The 16515-nt window shown below is 50.4% G+C and overlaps 1 protein-coding gene across 1 annotated transcript in view; it reads right to left on the bottom strand.

Moving 5' to 3' along the window:
- fgfrl1b (fibroblast growth factor receptor like 1b) overlaps positions 1 to 16515 on the bottom strand; it is a 37647-nt gene that overhangs the window by 13504 nt on the left and 7628 nt on the right. Inside the window, exon 3 of the mRNA XM_069196180.1 lies at positions 3902 to 4174. Within this exon, the coding sequence (XP_069052281.1) occupies positions 3902 to 4174 (273 nt within the window). The remainder of the gene's footprint in view (positions 1 to 3901; positions 4175 to 16515) is intronic.

The raw sequence follows: 16515 nt of genomic DNA, 5'->3' as shown, positions 1-16515 counted from the left end.
TTTGAACTTTCCCTAGCTTATTTTCCTACAATAAAAAAACAAACATGTTTTTGAAATCCTGGTTTGTGGTGTTCTGTGTCATTCGATTTGCAATCTCAATTTCAAATTAAAATTAGATCGCCGTCACACAGACAGGAAAATAATCATCAAAGCCAAACTCCCAGTTCCTCCTTTGCAAGACATATTTTAGCATTTATGAGATTCCTTGTAACGTGTCCTGTCTCCAGCATCCCCTGTTACCCATCAGACCTGACTATTGTTAGCCCGCCTCTCCAATGTGAAGCTCAGACCAGAGGCTCCTCGTCTAAGACATGCCAGGACGTCCTCAAGAACGTCTGGAGACCCAGGAACACCAGGGAACAATATGTGTCCCAACACGCAAAACTAAAAAAAAAAAGAACTGTTCTTCCTATGCTTCCATGTTCGATGCTGTTTTGAAGATGTTTAGAGGCCTGCGCGCAGGAGGACTGTAATATGATAGGATGCAGAGTCTCTCTTTAAGTGGTTTGGATGCGGTTTTGGTAATGGGATTCGTCCCACCATTCCTGACGCAGGCATCCATGCGATGTTAACACACTTTGACAGCCGGGCTGAGTTTTCTGCAGCAGCTCTTCTCTATTTGCTCTCTGTACCTTTCAGACGTCAGCGCCTGGCGAAGCCCACCTCTTCACAGGAGCGGATTAAACAGCGTGCCCCAGCGAGCGCAGGGGGTTCTCGTTTAAGTTTATTCATTTTCCCCCACTTCCATGGGCACCAAAGCTGAACAAGAGCCTTGCAGCTTGCAAAGCCCGAGAGGGATCATCCTGCTGCTCAGAGGGAATGTGATTTCTAAGCCTTCTGTAGGCATATTATATGTATATATAGACCACCGAAACTAAAATTATTCTGCAGCTAGGATCACACATTCTCCCTTCCCTTAACGACAGACTACTGTTCCTTTAAATGAATGAATTTTCTCCATTCATTGGAAGTTTCATTTCACACCTCTCTGCACCCATTCTGACTTCACACCTCTTGATTGGCCTCTCTTTCTGTCCCCTGCTCCCGCCTCTCACTCCTCCTCCCTCCCAACCTTTGTTCTCCCACTACTTTACCTTTGCCTACTGCCCTGTCTCTCTCACACCTGAAGAAGGCTCCACGGCCGAAACGTTGTGTTCTCTTTCTTCTTTTTTTTTCAGCATGGAATAAACCTATATTATATGTATTGCCCATCCAGAAGATACACCAGGTCACAACATGTGTACCTCTACATGCAAGCACAAAAACGAAATGACAGAGTTACAGAGGCCCCGCTGTCTATAAAAAGCCGATCCCAACTGCTGACTAACCCAGATCTGCACGCTGCCTGCTGGGACAGTGAGACAGTATTTTGTGAACAGGCTGGTAAAGGCTGGCTGTGTGGCGGAGACATGAGGAAAACCAGTTAATTTCTTGTGAGCTCCACTGTTCCTCAGTGTCTGATCTGTGTCTATTCTTGCTTGTCGGGGCTCTGCTGTTGCAACACCCAAAAAGCAGAATTCATTAAATATGCTGCCTATCGAGGTTATACGGCCAAATGCTTTCACTGAGCTATTAGTATCTGGGCCAAATATTGATAACGTGAGCTGAATTTTGTTTTTCAAACAGGACGTTTCATTTTTTAGGTACAGTGTGGTTTCTGTTAGATTAAAAAAGCGTTTGGACTTGTTGCCTGCCAGTGCTCGTTACCACTGAAAGCGTAGCCCCGGATTGTGGCTGAAGCAGTCACTGTGTAATGCTGAATATTTTAGCACTGCTATCCAATTCAGACATTATGAAGTCTGGCAGGATTTTACCGGGGGGAAGGTTTTTTTTTTAATGAAACTGATCCCATCTCAGTCAGCGCCTCATACAGGAAAAGACATGAGCTGAACCCTGGCTGGAGTCTTCCAGACACCTATCTGCACTGCCGAAAACAGAGCTGTGAAGTACTCATCTGAGATCTTGTTCCAACCGTCCAAAACCTAATTTCCCCCCTGTTTTAGTTTTACTTTACTTCGTAAGTGCAAAGATATTAGGAATAAGCGCGTGGCAAAGGTTTCCCTTTGTTTTTAAAGTACAGAACTGTCTTATTTTGAACGTGGGGATTTTGGACTGTGAGGAAACAGGGAAGTATTTCAGCGTGATGCAGTGGTACGTTTCCATACTCAGAAGCAGAAAGAAGAAACATCATGTTTCAGCTGTTGAGCCTTCTTCAGGTGTGAGGAACAGAGAGTAAGGCAAGAGGGATATAAGGCGGAGAGAGTAAGGCAGCAGGGATATAAGAGAGATATGGGAGATATAAGGTAGAGAGAATCAGGCAGCAGGGATAGGCTCCATCTCCCCCACGACCCTGAACAGGATGAAGCAGTTAGGAAATGAATGGATGGATGGATGTGGGATATAAAGGAGAGACAATAAAATGTTATTTTTTATATCCATGCTGCCTTACTCTCTCTCTCAGACCTGAAACAGGCTCCAGAGGTTCCATCACAGGATCGATCTCCACTTGTTCTCCTGCAGCCAGCGCTCCCTGATGCGGCTTACCCACTCTCCAGCTTTCTGGAAGCAGTTCATTAGCGATGCCACTGCCATGCGCAGCGGACTGTCACACCCAATTCAACATTCGGCAAAACCCAGAGAAGATGTTACAGGAGCACGCAAGTGACGGAACGCTCTGTCCCCTGGCAGGGAGCCCTCGCCTCATGGAAGCCCCACGAGGGAAGAGGAATTAGTGTCCCGAGCTGACTGGGAGGCCTATTAAACAGTTCCAATCCTCAGTGAATTGTCATGAACTGAACTGTCAGGCCCCCCTCTGCTATCCCTGCTGGGCCTTGAACAGCGCGGTCTAGTAGGAGTCTCTGCGTCCAAGAACCTTTCAGCAGCACAGGCCTTCTGGAGATTTATTGACAGTCTGGCAGCACTTGCTGTGTATGCACCCTCTCTTCCTCTTGTGAAAATAACCTGGGGGTTTCTACACGCCCCAGTGTCCCGATGCTCTATGCAAATCTGAATGTTTCTGTGGAAGATGTGGACATTTCTACAGAAACCTATAAGTGATATACAAGTTATTTTTGTGAGGGCCTTGAGTTCCAGAGGATCCACAGGCCCCGAGCCACCCCCCAGGCAGTACTCGGACAGGCCACCACTTGACCACTGCTCTCAGCTACAGCGCACGGCCGAAACCTTTTCAGCGCCCACAAAAAACTACACAGCAAAATGAAGAGTTGTGAAACTGGATGAAGCTGTAGATTTTCAAGTTCACCTCCGCTACCAGCACAAAATTCCAACCCTTCTTAGATAAAAAACCCCACAAAAACTCGGTAAAGACGACACTACTAGAAGAGAGGCCTGATAACTTCCTAGGCTCGAAGGAATGAGCTACACTGACAGCTGAAAAGAGCTGAATCACAGAGAACAGTATCCTAAATCCCCAAAGGCACTGCTCATACTGCTAACTGGAGGCATTTATTCATGTTATTTTGTTTATTTACTCAAAAGGCTGTGGGAGACGGAGACAAGCCACCCAGACATGCTGTGGAAGCTGATCCTCTGGCTTCCAGGAGGGGATGAGACACCTGGATCTACATTGCTACAAAACTCAGAGATCATGGATGGTGTGAGATCATAGACTGAATTGTTTGTGAACGCAGGACCTAGATCCACCTCCCTGGCACCTCCCAGGACACCCGCTTCTAACGCGGAGGGCACACAACACTGGGGTACCTCCTGCGTGTCTGTGTAGCGCTTAGTCCCCGAGCTGCTGTTGGGGCAGGAGGAGCACCGAAGGGCTGGTTCAAGTCCCAGGAATTTCCCCACTTCCCATGGCGTGAGCTGCGTGTCATGGCGCGGAGGCGGGGCGCGCCCCAGAGCGGGGAGCGGGCGGGTGCGGCGGGGTACTCACTGACGACGACGAGGGTGTAGTTGATGGTGATGCTGCCGAAGCCGTTGGCGGCCCTGCAGGCGTAGGCGCCCGCGTCCCCCGTCTCCACCTCCTTGATGCGCAGGCCCTGCCTCGCCAGCCGGTGCCGGCTCCAGCCCTGGTGCACGTTGCGCCCGTCCTTGACCCACAGCACGAGCGGCGGGGGGTCCCCCTCCACGGGGCAGGGCAGCCGCACGGTCCTGCCCAGCCTCGCCGTCACCCTCTCCTCCACCGGCCGGCTCACCCGCGGGGGCCCTGCGGAGACAGCGGCCGCCGGGCCACGTGAGCGACAGAGAGCACCCTCGTCCGAGACCCCGGCCCCCCGACGTCAACACTCCCGCGGCCGTGAGCACGCTGAGAGAGAGCCACAGCGCTTACTGTGAGCAGCGGCTCGATTACACGTTCCCTGGGCGAAGCAGAGAGGGCTTCAATGTAGTCAGTAGCAGTCCTTCAGTCCGGTCACGTTTTGCTGCGCTCATCTACAGTTACAGTTAACAACGCCGGCTCCAAATCCATTTTAAATGACTCCAGACTTCAGTAATCTACCCTCCAATAGTCTGCTAACTGTAATTGAACTTCTCATCAGCAGGAGTATCAAAACTTCACCACTGCTCTTGCACAGGAGCCTGTATAGAACGTGTCTGTAAGCAGGTGACATCAAAGCATCACCTAGAACCTGTTTTTTTTTTTTAATCTACAGGCAAAAACAACACTGGGCCCCTTCAGCAGTCTGTGCTAACTGCGGGAACAGATAATTAAGGACGTTATCAAGGCAGGAACTCTGCCCATCAGCATCAACTCAGCTAGGCAGAGAAAACACAGCGCAAAGAGCAGTCTGAGCTTTGGATGAAGTCAAGAGCCGCTCAGCTGCCATGAGCACAGCCACTGGGATAAAAACACCAGCCCTGCCTCTTGCGCCCCCTAGTGTGCAGGACAAAACTCAATTCCAGCCCAGGCAGAATCAGGGGCTGAAACCTCACACGATACAGCGGACGACAAAAATTAGGACGGAGAGCAAGACAGGGAAATCAGAAAGCAGTGAAAAGAAGGAAACAGGGGAGTACAGACGTGTGAGTACCCGTGTGTGGCCATGAGATGAAGGCAGAGCTTATAGTCTACTAGAGTTGACCGGAGAGCAAAAAGACTGTGAGGAGGGATGCTTGCAATTGTCAAGTTTCTTCCACTGGGGTTCGCACCGGTTTTCTTAATGAAATCAGACAAGAGCGTGTCGCGGGACTTTTCCACGGGCTCCCCGCGTGTTTCTCAAGGCGTGGACACGATCAAGGTTACAGGGGCGCCGAGGTTCGGGGGGCGTGAGACCAGCAGTCTCCCGGGGCGACACGGGCCCGTCAGCCCGCAGGCCCGTGGCAGAAAACAGAAGATGGGGGTTGTTTCTCGCTCCCCGGGACTATTCTAAGACCTTTTTTATTTCCAGCCGCCTGCCTCCCTTGCGTGCACAAGGATCTTTTTCTCCCCTGTCCCGTGGTCCGGGAGTCTCCCCAGGGAGCCTCCCTTTTCCATTTGCTTTGGCCCCGGCGTGGCCTCAGCGCGGGCTCTGTGTGTACCTTGGACGGCCCTCTCATTCATGGCTGGTACTGTCACATCCTGTTGCCGTACCAGCGCGCTGAGAGCAAGGGCCGCCAGAGGTTATGGAAATTGCACAACAACACTGTTTTTTCTGCAAACAGCGCCCTTTCTTCTTTTCCGTCTTTCCCTTCGGATTCAAGTGCTTTCACCTGGAAACGCTGGTTGACATCCAGGAAAGTGCCAGAAAAAGAAGAGGCTGGTGGGGGGGGGGTGTTGGGGTTGGCGGATGGTTTCGGCGTTGGAATTAAATTACCGTGCATTCCACTGGAAGTCTGAGCAGGTTTTTTTTCTAGCCCTCCTGCCCCCCCCTCACCCCCCCCCCCCCCAGAAACAATTCCAACGACCTCAAGAACGAAAGCAAAATTCCTGTTCTCCGCCAGCGGAACTGGAAGTACGCGGCTCTGAAAGAACCCGGACGAACCGAGCCGACACCGGAGGAACCCGAACCTCCTGCCTGATGGGTTTCGCTACCTTCTCAGCCGCGCGGGGTGCCAGAGATCACCCCCCCCCCCGAAAGTGCGCCGCGCAGAACACAGCATAGTTTGGTTGGTTGCACGTCTGGGTTCTAAATATACAGAGATTTATTCTGAAGGGGTTATAAGAACAAATATCAGAGGTTAACAAAGCAATAAATACCAGGAACACAAGAGCGATGCCTCTAAAGCAAGCTTCCTTGGTTCTACTGGGACTACTGGGACTAGTGGGTCACCCCCCTGCCACGCCCGACGTCTACCTGTCTCGGGTCGCAGCTGCCGGCGAAGACCAGTGAGCCCAGCGGTTTGGTATGCGCTGTTTCGGGGAACCAGGACTCAGACCACATCGCCTTCCAGCAACAGTGCTTTTCCTGTCTCGCCCTCCCGGAGCTGACGGCTCCCTGTGGCCTTCTGGGAAACCTAAGGCTTCTTTTCAGTCACATTTCCTGCTGTGTGGAGCTACGGAGCGCAGCACTTTGTACCCAGTAGACTGTACACGGTCTGTGTGCCTTTGCAAAGAGTAAAAGCCTTAAGACGCTGGGTCACTCAGATCTGATTATATAGAGAGTCCTCACACCGCTGTTCTAGTGTAAGACAGAGGGGTAGAGTTAAGGTCTTGAACATTGCGAGGCGGCGTTACTGGGAGCAAATACACTACGTTATAATAAATAAGCGTACAGGTGGGAGAGGCCAGTTCTGAACAGGCTCCGCACTAGTATATAGCCCCTCATGCACATTCCTAGCCTCTTTCACAGCCACAGATATATTTTTAGGACATCTGGAGCAAAAGTTTCTCTTGGGCGGTCGTGGTGGGAGCTCCAGCGTGCGAGGGGCTCGACAGCAATCTTGTTTCAATAAAGAGGCGAGAGAGCGCGAGCAGGCGCGAGAGAATATCGGATTTCCATTTCCTTTGCATAGCTCCGGCGGGCCAAAATATCCCGATCAATATGGCTTTTTTTTTTGTTGCAAAACAGGCTTATTGAAACATCCTGGCAGCCAGCAAAGTGCCGAACGAGATGGAGGAGCTGACAGACAAGTCCTCCTACCCCAGCCGCCCCCTCAATCTGCCGCCCTCGCACTGGAGCTCCTGTTCCTGCTGCTGGAAGAGAGAGGGCCCGAGCGGCAGGGCCGGGGGTAACGTGGGGCTGCCTCCCCTCCGCTGCGGGGTGTTGAAGGATTATAACACTCCGAGGGCGGAGGTGGGGGACTGGGTCAACAGGGAGGGCTGAGGGGAGAGGGGTGTGTCTGCCAGCCTCCCAGCTGCTCAGGGCCTCTGACTCAATCTGTCAGCGCTCCGTGCGCCTGCGTTCGTGCAGGGGCGAGGGAGCTGGGGCGCTTGGGGTACCACGCAGGCCAGGACAGGGGTGTCGAAGGAGGCCCTGCAGCACTTGTGTCGCAGCCGAGAACAGGACGGGGGAGTGCTGCTTTAATCTGCAGCCCCCGGCTCTGCACCTTGTCTGGAAGAAGGCAGGGCCTGGCGTTCGGAGAGGGGGGCCCGCACACTCCTGACACACTGCAGCTGCTGGACGGAGAGATCGGAAGGGTCACTGCTTTGTGGAAGTGACCCTCTCTATCTACCCTGCCACACGTGCCCCCTCACCTCAACTTCTCAGATGAACTCGCGCAACCCCCCCACAAAGCTAAATAAACCGAGCAACTCAATTGCACCCACCCCCCCATGTCTCCCTGTCCCCTGCCTGTGCTGTCGCGGCGGTCCTCAGGTGCCTTTCCCCCACCACGCCGCAGAAGGGCGAGAGAGAGAGCGCGCCACACACACACACGAGGAAACGTCAGAAATTTCAGATCCTCCTCCCTTTTCCCTCCCTTTACCAGTGCGTAGGCCGTGCGCTGGTCCACTGCCTCGGAAGGCGCGCTGGTTTCCTTTCATCTCTCTGCTCAGTGTTTTTTGCACAGAGCAGAATGAGCTGTGAAAACACCAGAGCCGGCGCCGCTCCGCGCTCCGCGCTCTGCGAGGGCAGCAGCTGAAGGCCGACAGCTGGGGTCCCTCCGGGGGCGGCGGCCTGCGCCCCTCCTCCAGTGATGGCAGCCGAACTCAGCCAGGAGGGGCGGCAGGTGGGAAGGGCTTGTGTCACCGACACCCCGGGCAGACCTGTACCTGCGGAGCGCCCCCCTCGTGAGCGAGCAGGTTCATTCGCAAGCGCAGGAGATGTGCACAAAAAGCACAAAAGCAAAGAAAGTGAGCGTGGAACAGTCACAGAGCGTGGAACAGTCACAGAGCTGTGTTTACTGTGTTTTACAGTCCTGTGGACTGAGCGTGGATTTTCTGCGTGCTTGACTATACCGGATCATCGGTAAGTGCGTCCAAGCAAAGTTTACTGTAGTACACCATGGCTTTCCCATGTCATTCCCATGTTTTTTCAGGGTATTCCCTTGATTTCCCATGCCCTTCCCATTCTCAGTCACAGTAATCCCATCTTAACTTTGTTTTTGACCCGCCGACAAATGTTAAAAGACATTACTCACAGACAGCCCCCCTGACACCCCCATTCCATCTCTTCGCGGGGCTTTGATCTTACCCGGACATCATCCGCCTCATTCCCCCTCGACAGCCCGCCGATAAAAAATAAAGCCCCTCAGAAAACCACAGGAAAAGACGGCCCGTGCAGTGGGTCACCGGTGGCCCAGCGCCCCGCAGACTCGGGCCGGGGCACCTCGATGCAGAGTTTTGGCTCCCCGGAAGGATCCACGCCGGGTAGGCCCCGGCGCGCGCAGCCAGCGGCTGCCCGGACCCTGTTCTCCGCACTGCGCCTGCCAGAGCCCCGCGCCCCCGTCCTCCCCGAACGAACGAGGGGCAGAGAAGAAAGAGAGACCTGCGGCAGCCACCGACAAAGGGAGGGGTTGAAGTCAAGGGCTGCCGGGCCTCCTGGCTCTCCTTCAGTGAGGGCCCTCAATTAACTTGATGGATCTCATGGTTTTCCCATTCGGACAGCGAGGTCTTTTACAGGGGACCACTTAAAAGGTGCGCCTGTCTCAAGGCGCAGTACCTATAAATCACTTCGGAGCCAAGAGAGAGGCATTAAATTTATCCAGCTAGAATAAGGATAAACCGGGGCAATTAAGCCAGCGAGAGCTGGGGCTGGAACACGAGCCGAGAGACACCGCCTACCTCCGGGGGTCGAGTTTCAGAACAAAGGGAACCTGGAAAAACCTTCTGGCTGCGAGGAGTCGTGGGGGTTTGAAACTGAACCCAGCACAGTGCGCTGCAGGGAGCACGTGCGCCGTCTGTGCCACAGGGAGGCCCGGCACTGTCATCAGCCGGCTCTTGGCCGAGAATGATCACAAACCAACAAGAGGTCACGAGGGACTGGCTGCATGGCCTCATGTCCACAGTACTGACGACGGGTTCTTTGTCTCACCTACGTCAATGACACAGTGTCCTTTCAATGCAAGTTTACGATTCTCCAAGCGGCTTCTTGGTGAATTCTGTATTCATCTCACTCATGACTTTAACCTAAAGGTTTCAGCAAAAATGTCTCAATACGTTTCTGTGGGTTTCGAAAGATAATCGGGACAATTCCACATGTCTACGATAAGTTATTTTCGTCAAGATTTTCCAACACCCCCATCAATATTGAAAAAGCCAAGCTCCTATGAAAATCATCCATGTCAGAAGGTCATTTTTTATTAGCACATGTTTTCACCACAGTTATGGAATTATAGATACTTAGAATTGCTACAATTAAGCAATGATATCATGCTAGTTTAGTATTACTGTCTATTAGTTCAAGGGAAAAAAAAACAGGCTGTATCTCAGGCTGGAGCCTGGTCGGAAATTGCACCCAGAATTCCAGTGCCATTGCATAAGCATACATGTAAATCTGTATAATTACTCTGAGCGCTTTCCTGAACTGCACAGATCTTCCATAAAATCAGACACAACGTCGTTAAAAAAAAAATACTTTGCATGGTAAGAAGGAAGGGTATCTGTGTGCCTCTTTCTTATCAAAAGTCCACCAGGCTGTGTATACAAGCCCGTCAGTTCAAAAATTAATCTGCAATCAGTCATAAGCCAAGAGAAGGGATCTGTTCCAGGAAAGCCAGGATCTGCCGGCATGAGCTAACCTGGCTGCCCCCCCCATTAAATATGACAATATTTACACTCACCACCACCCCCTGTAGTTCCTGCAGTTTTGATTCTCTGTATCTAATCAAAAAAGAAACTGCAGCAGCTTATCTCTGATTTCCTATCCCAATGCAAACAGGAGCCCTGTCTTTCCATTGTGATGGCGTTTAGCCTTCACTGATAAGAGCTACACCAGACAAACCCCTGTCTCCAGCCCCACTGGTGCAGTATCAGACTGGCTGGTTCTGGCTGCTCCTCTGAGAGCACTGACCTCTTGAGTGTGCAAATACATTGACAAAAGCCAATGTATTATTTTTTTCGGTTCACCATGTGTCACAATTCTTAAATGCGCGTTATTTTAAAGCACTTCTGGATAACACCACAATCTACTCTAATGGACTGTCATTAAGTCCTTATAACAGTTTATTGCAGGAAATCAGATTGTGAAAAGTCTTGTGCAGCACAGCTCAGAGTAAGCACGCGGCACGGGAAGTATCAGTGACAGAAAGATTAGTGTCAAATGTATGAGGTGTCCATGGTCAGTCTTACAGGGACAGTGTCAGGTTTGGATAAACGCCACCCTGGGCCCATATCCTTCTGTCCTATCTCAACCTCTGTCGGCATCTGCCCTTTTTTTACCTGTCTGCCCCTTGGCCCCCCCTCGCCTCAGGAGCTCGGTCCCCTTGTCCCCGGTCCAGCTGTCTGCAGCGGTGGACACAGAGCAGCTGGAAGGGCCTTATCCAGCTCTTAGCACCCCTCCATTATCGCAGCCCCATAAATCAGCCTGACAGTCGGCACTCTGAGGCCTCTCAGTGGAGACACATTTCCTGCAGCCTCCAGATCCTCCATCAGGGCTGCTCCCTGCTAGAACAAACAAGCTGCTCGCATTCCACGTGGGGCTGCGTGTGCGACCTTACTTCAGTCGCTCGTCCGAGACCTTTGTAGTTGCACACTGGAAGTGACAAGATCATTGCTAGCACTATTATTTCATACAACAAAGCAGTGCCTTTCTAGAGGCCTTCTGTAGGGGAAAAAAAGCCTGGCGACACCTCCTATATAACATGAAAACATGATACGATGATTAATTTGCAGCCATGGTGGTGTTAAAAGCCTTCAGTCAGCCCAGCGCACCCAGCTCGCTCGTGTGCTTGTCATAAATGCTATCCTCTCAAACAAAGGGAGCTAGTGTTGGTTTTTTTTTTACAAGCTCATCAACACTACAGTCTGGCAAAAAAAAGAGCGTATTTCTAATTCATAACATGTAGCAAAGTTAACAACTGTGGGCAAGCCAGCCCTTATTTAATAACAGGCCACGGGAAAGCGTCAATCAACATGACACAACCTCATGCGCTCTCGTTACACATCGTAACTGAGTACATTACTGGGATGTACAATGTTTTCTTTGTTTATGCAATGCATTGTCTTCGGATAATCGCAGTCCGTGGAGAGCTGCCTAGAACGGATCAGATGAAGAAATGAGGACGACAAATAAGCAGAATCTGAAATGAATCTAAAAAAAAAACCCCCTGCCGCCGCCGCCCCTCCCTGTTTTAAGTCTCATCGCGACAATCCCCTCCGTCTCCCAAGCACCGGGTTTTTGCCAGGAGAGCGGAGGAGCCAGTCTTCCCTGCATAGGCCCTCCTGTCCTGAGGGATATTTTCTGAGCCGCAGCTGAGATGAGATATCTTTGGCAGCGGCGGCTGTGGATGTTAAACAGAATAGCGCCATCAGTCATCATGCTGGAGCCGGCTCTCAACGCCACCTCTGTGTGCCAGCTTCCCTTGCCAGCCTTTCTCCAACAGCCTGCCTGCCGAACTCAACCTACAGCTGCAGGAGAGGAGGACCGCTCGGATCTTTCTCTTCCTCTGTCTTTTATCTCCACAGCCAATACCGTGTGGTCCAATAACAATGCCACATTGTCAAGTCGCTGTTTGCTGTAGCGTTCAGGGTTCAGGGTGGTCTTTTTCCTCTCTGTGCTGTCATTGAAGCAAGGGGACGTGCCAGTCTATGTCCTGGCATAGCAGCTCAGGGCAAAGGGCAACGTGTTAAAGCACGGCATGATGGGTACCCAGACCCCTCCACTGCCCCTTGTGGCCAAACCAGGGCTCCATGCTCTGGCCGGGCAGGGTCACCGGACTGGTCCCAGATCGCAGACCAGTTGGGCCCTCGTAATCCAGGGCTAATTTGAACTCTGAGCGTTCGTGGGGTGGGAGCTGACAGATCAGCACACGTAGTGCTCAGACCACCTCCGGAGTCACCTGTGGCCACAGCCACACAGATACACAAGAAACAAAGTCACTGCAGTGCCAAAACATATACAGTCCTAGTCTAGACTCCTGATAGCAAGAACTGGGTAACTGTCACAGATGTCTTCCAGTATGCTAATTTAAGAGTCCCTGTAGGCAGTCTATACACTTCTTCTTCTTGCTCCTGTAACTCTAGTAGTGTGGTTTAACCTTATTTTCAGGGAATAATACATCAGGAACCATAGACCTTTGTATCAGAACAGCTCGCATTCCTGTCCCGGGTTTTTTTTCTTTCAGTTTAAATCGGATCTTTCCAACAGTGGCACCCAGCTGATTCTGCTGCGAAGACCTGCAACATCAGGGGCTAGGGAAGGACCTCCTTCTCCAAGTCACCCCCCCCACGGGTTTCCAGGATAGGGTCTCCAGCACGACGCAAGGCGTCTGCTGTTCTGCATCTGCTTTGCTATTAAGAACACGTTCACATGCTCACCCATCCAGGCTCTAAAGAAGGAGCCTGCGCCTGCAGGTGTATTTGACTTGGGCCACTTTTATTATGTTCAGGAAGCCAGGAAAACGCACTCGCAAATGGGCATCACTGTGCCTGAACCCTGCTCTCTGCCGATGAGACAGCTGCCCTTACAGCAGCTGAACAGACCTTCATGTCCACACAGAAACCAGATGCCTCCGTGCGCTGCCATTCCCTAGTACCATGTGCTCTGATAATAAAAATACAGAATACTGTCCAGAGGAAATGGCAAGACAGTACCGGGCGGTCATTGGCCATGCTTCCACACGCCCTGCTGCACTCGACAGTCAGCGGTCTGTCTCTCAGCAAGGCGGGGGCTGCTGCTCATCTGTCTCACCCTGCCAGTCACCTGTCTCGCCCCCAGCCACCTGGCAGGCGTAAGCAATCGATTCTCGCCAACACTAGCCCTGTCACTGACAGTCCTGATCCGCCTGCTTTGTGGATTGTGGATCTGTCACGTGTGACTTGGCAAGAGACTGGGAATGTCTGAAATGTGTGGTGTGGTGTGAAACATGCGAATGAACAGCCGTGGAGGCAAATTCCTGGCGCGTTCTTGTGCCACCAGAGCTGCAGATGCTTAAGGCTTTCATACCTTCCAGACCAGAGGCTCATTCTACTCCTCTTCCTGCCCATGTTCGTAATTATCCAAACCAAGTCCTAGTTTGCATCAATGAACCAATTTAGTCCTTCTTCTGAGACCATAAACAGCAGGGGATCAAACTTTCTGCCTAAAGAACTCACAGAGACTTTATCCAGTGGATTCTGCAATACGATGAGAATTGTGATCGAAGTACTGTCACCCAGACTCCACTGAGCACCCTGCATTTTCCAAAGCAAACCTAGGGTGTGCATTTTTATTAGGAAAGGTTCTTTTGACTGATCAGAAAAAAACATTTAAACAAACAGCCTGAGTCTTGTGAACGCAGATCAACGCTTTCTTCCACTGTAATGGACCAGGTACGCTTTCTGGTCCATCTAATAAACCTCAAGCACCCCCAGTTTCAATCAATGGAAGGCCCCTGAAAGGCTTACACTTTGATCTGCCCCTGCCCACGTTTAGCTGTTCAACCAGAGAGCAGAAGCTTTCAGATGCAGGGACCCCTCACATTTTCTTCACTTCACAGCTAAATGCCAAAGTATAGCTGCTAGGAGCCAACAAGTTCCATTTCAGAATGCGCTGACGTTCCGTGAAAACTGCGGGGTTTTGAGGGAAGTGTAGATAGACTGGTTTATTTTCTTGTTCCTTTTATTCCTTAAAAGCTTTTCAAGGCATGTCTTTCAGGGTTCGCTGTGAAAGGGCTCTGCTGGGTGGGGAGGTCCGCCCCTCAGCTTCCTTCACAGGGGTGGAACTCCTCTCTGTTGAAGGGTCACTCATCTGAGCTTTCTGAAGGACAAAGAACTCTGAAAGAAGCCCCCCCCCACCAAATGCACACCTCCCGTTTGGAGGGGGGACCCCGCATACACACTAAGCCGCCCGTGTCCCCACACCTGGCCCAGCTCTGTGTGTGCGTGGAGCTCCGCCGCGCTCTGCCTGTGCTTTGTCTGGAGGAGACGGAGGAACAATGCCAGGGGATGAGAGCTCACCTTCAGCCCCGCTCAGCTGCGCAAACACAGAGCCAGGCAGGTCAGTGCCTGCGCGCACAGCTGTCCCGGCACCAGATGACCCCACTCCTTCTCCTCCTGCCAGGCACTCTTTTCATTTCTGTTTGTTCCCACATGCCCACAGCCACACATCTGTAAGGAATCGCCCACTAACTCCTAGTGTTACAGAATCACCTCCGCTGCCACTAGAGACTCTTCAGTCATCCTCCCGAAAGAAACACCCGGTAGGGGCACTGAGGCACAGTACACGTGCCAACTAGGATTGAAGGTAAATGTCCGATCATATCAAATATATTTTAGAAGGGCCATGTCTGCTTTTAATTGTATTAATCTAAATGCATAATACACAGATGTAAATAGTAGTATACTATAGTATTACTATAGTATTACTTTGAACAATAGCACTATACTTGACCTAGTTATGCCAAATGTAACTCATTATTGCCTTGTTTACTCAAAGTAACTATGTTGCACTGGAACACCACAGCGATTTGCAAGTGCACATTTCGACTACAAAGGCATTTTTGTATTCTAGCTCTGCCTTTTTCCTCTTTAATGGGTCTGCTAAGAAACAAAAAAATGTGTAAGAAAATATGTTTATTTGTGCAGAGAAAAAAGCTTGCAGCTGAAAATAATCTTGAGTTTCACGACAGTCGGACTCACGAGGTCCAGTCATTAGCACTCGGTGGGATTCTATCAAGACTTCACTCCATCCACACAGGGGAGACCCACTGTGACTCAGCACCACGGCTGAGCTCAATCACAACTCCATCTGTCTGACATATGATTGCAAAGGCACGTTTAGCCCTCTTCGTAGATGAATCCAGACAACACTGCTCGAGCACAATTATATATTGATAACGAATTATTTTAAATACAAATCATCATTTAATTAACATCATGTAATTCAACTGGCGAATTGCTTCTTTTTAAAAAATCGTGCCCTCTATATACCATTCCGTTTATTGTTCCCCTTCCTTTTTAATACGACCGTAATTATTACTGTAAATAAGCCAGTCATTGTATACGTATTTGCAATTCAACGCAATATTACTGCACTTGTTAAATGCATTTACAAACGACAGGTCTGCAGGAGACTATCTAATAACCGAGGAAACAAACCAAGTAAAAGCACTGAACGAGAAGAAAATGATCCCAGCACCCAGCACAGAGACATACCTCCCCAAAACAGCGCATGTTGTACATTCACACACCAAAAAAAAATCAAGACAGTGCAGTTACAAACCCTTTAATCCTGAACTATATAATCACGTTCCTTTCTATAAATAGAATGAAAAACAACATCTGCTAATTAACTAGGAATAAAAAAACCACCAGCAAAACCACCAGGAACACATTCAGATTCACACTCACTTCGTACAGCAAGCTGTTTTTTTTCTTATTAAAACACCAAGCAGGGCAAGCAAGAAAACAGCCAAGAGACACACACAGGGATTAATGGATATAAACCAGTACAGTGCAGATAAGCAAGAATGCAGAACATGCAAAATAAAGCAGAATGGAGGTCCCGATTCCTTTTTGTGATAGTTTTTAGCATTCAAATATTTTTATCCCAGAAGGATAGTTTGCAACAGAAGAGACAGGTAACAGAATAAAGTGTTACTGTACATAGGACATAGTCCCTTACACCTCTCCTGCATCAGGTAATGTAATGCTCACAGACAAATTGGGAACAGAAGACCAGTGCTGTCCAGTGCTGGCTTGAAGCAGACAATAAGATTGCATGCTTTCCAACAATATGACAGAAACGCATGGCTCAGGCAGCCACAGCAGCTAATGAAGATTTCTTATTGCTGGTGAATAAGGCTATCGCTCAAGCCAGATCACAGGAAACTCGCACTTTTGTAATGAGAAAAAGGGAAAAAAATGCACACGAGCCCAGCGATGTTGGAGACTACAAAGGCAGATAATCAGGGAGACTTTCAGTACGTAAGCCTGGGTTTCAGGCCTGGTTTGTGTCTTCTGGCTCTGACAGCTTGTCAGCATTACACCCAGACAAACTATACTGTTTACTTGACATGCTTGAGTCTGGTGCAGAACAAAGGCCTAAACCTGGC

Source organism: Lepisosteus oculatus, chromosome 11, assembly GCF_040954835.1.
Source record: "Lepisosteus oculatus isolate fLepOcu1 chromosome 11, fLepOcu1.hap2, whole genome shotgun sequence".
NCBI lineage: Eukaryota > Metazoa > Chordata > Actinopteri > Semionotiformes > Lepisosteidae > Lepisosteus > Lepisosteus oculatus.
The sequence above is the reverse complement of the archived record's forward strand: the minus strand, read 5'-3'. Positions and strand labels throughout refer to the sequence as shown.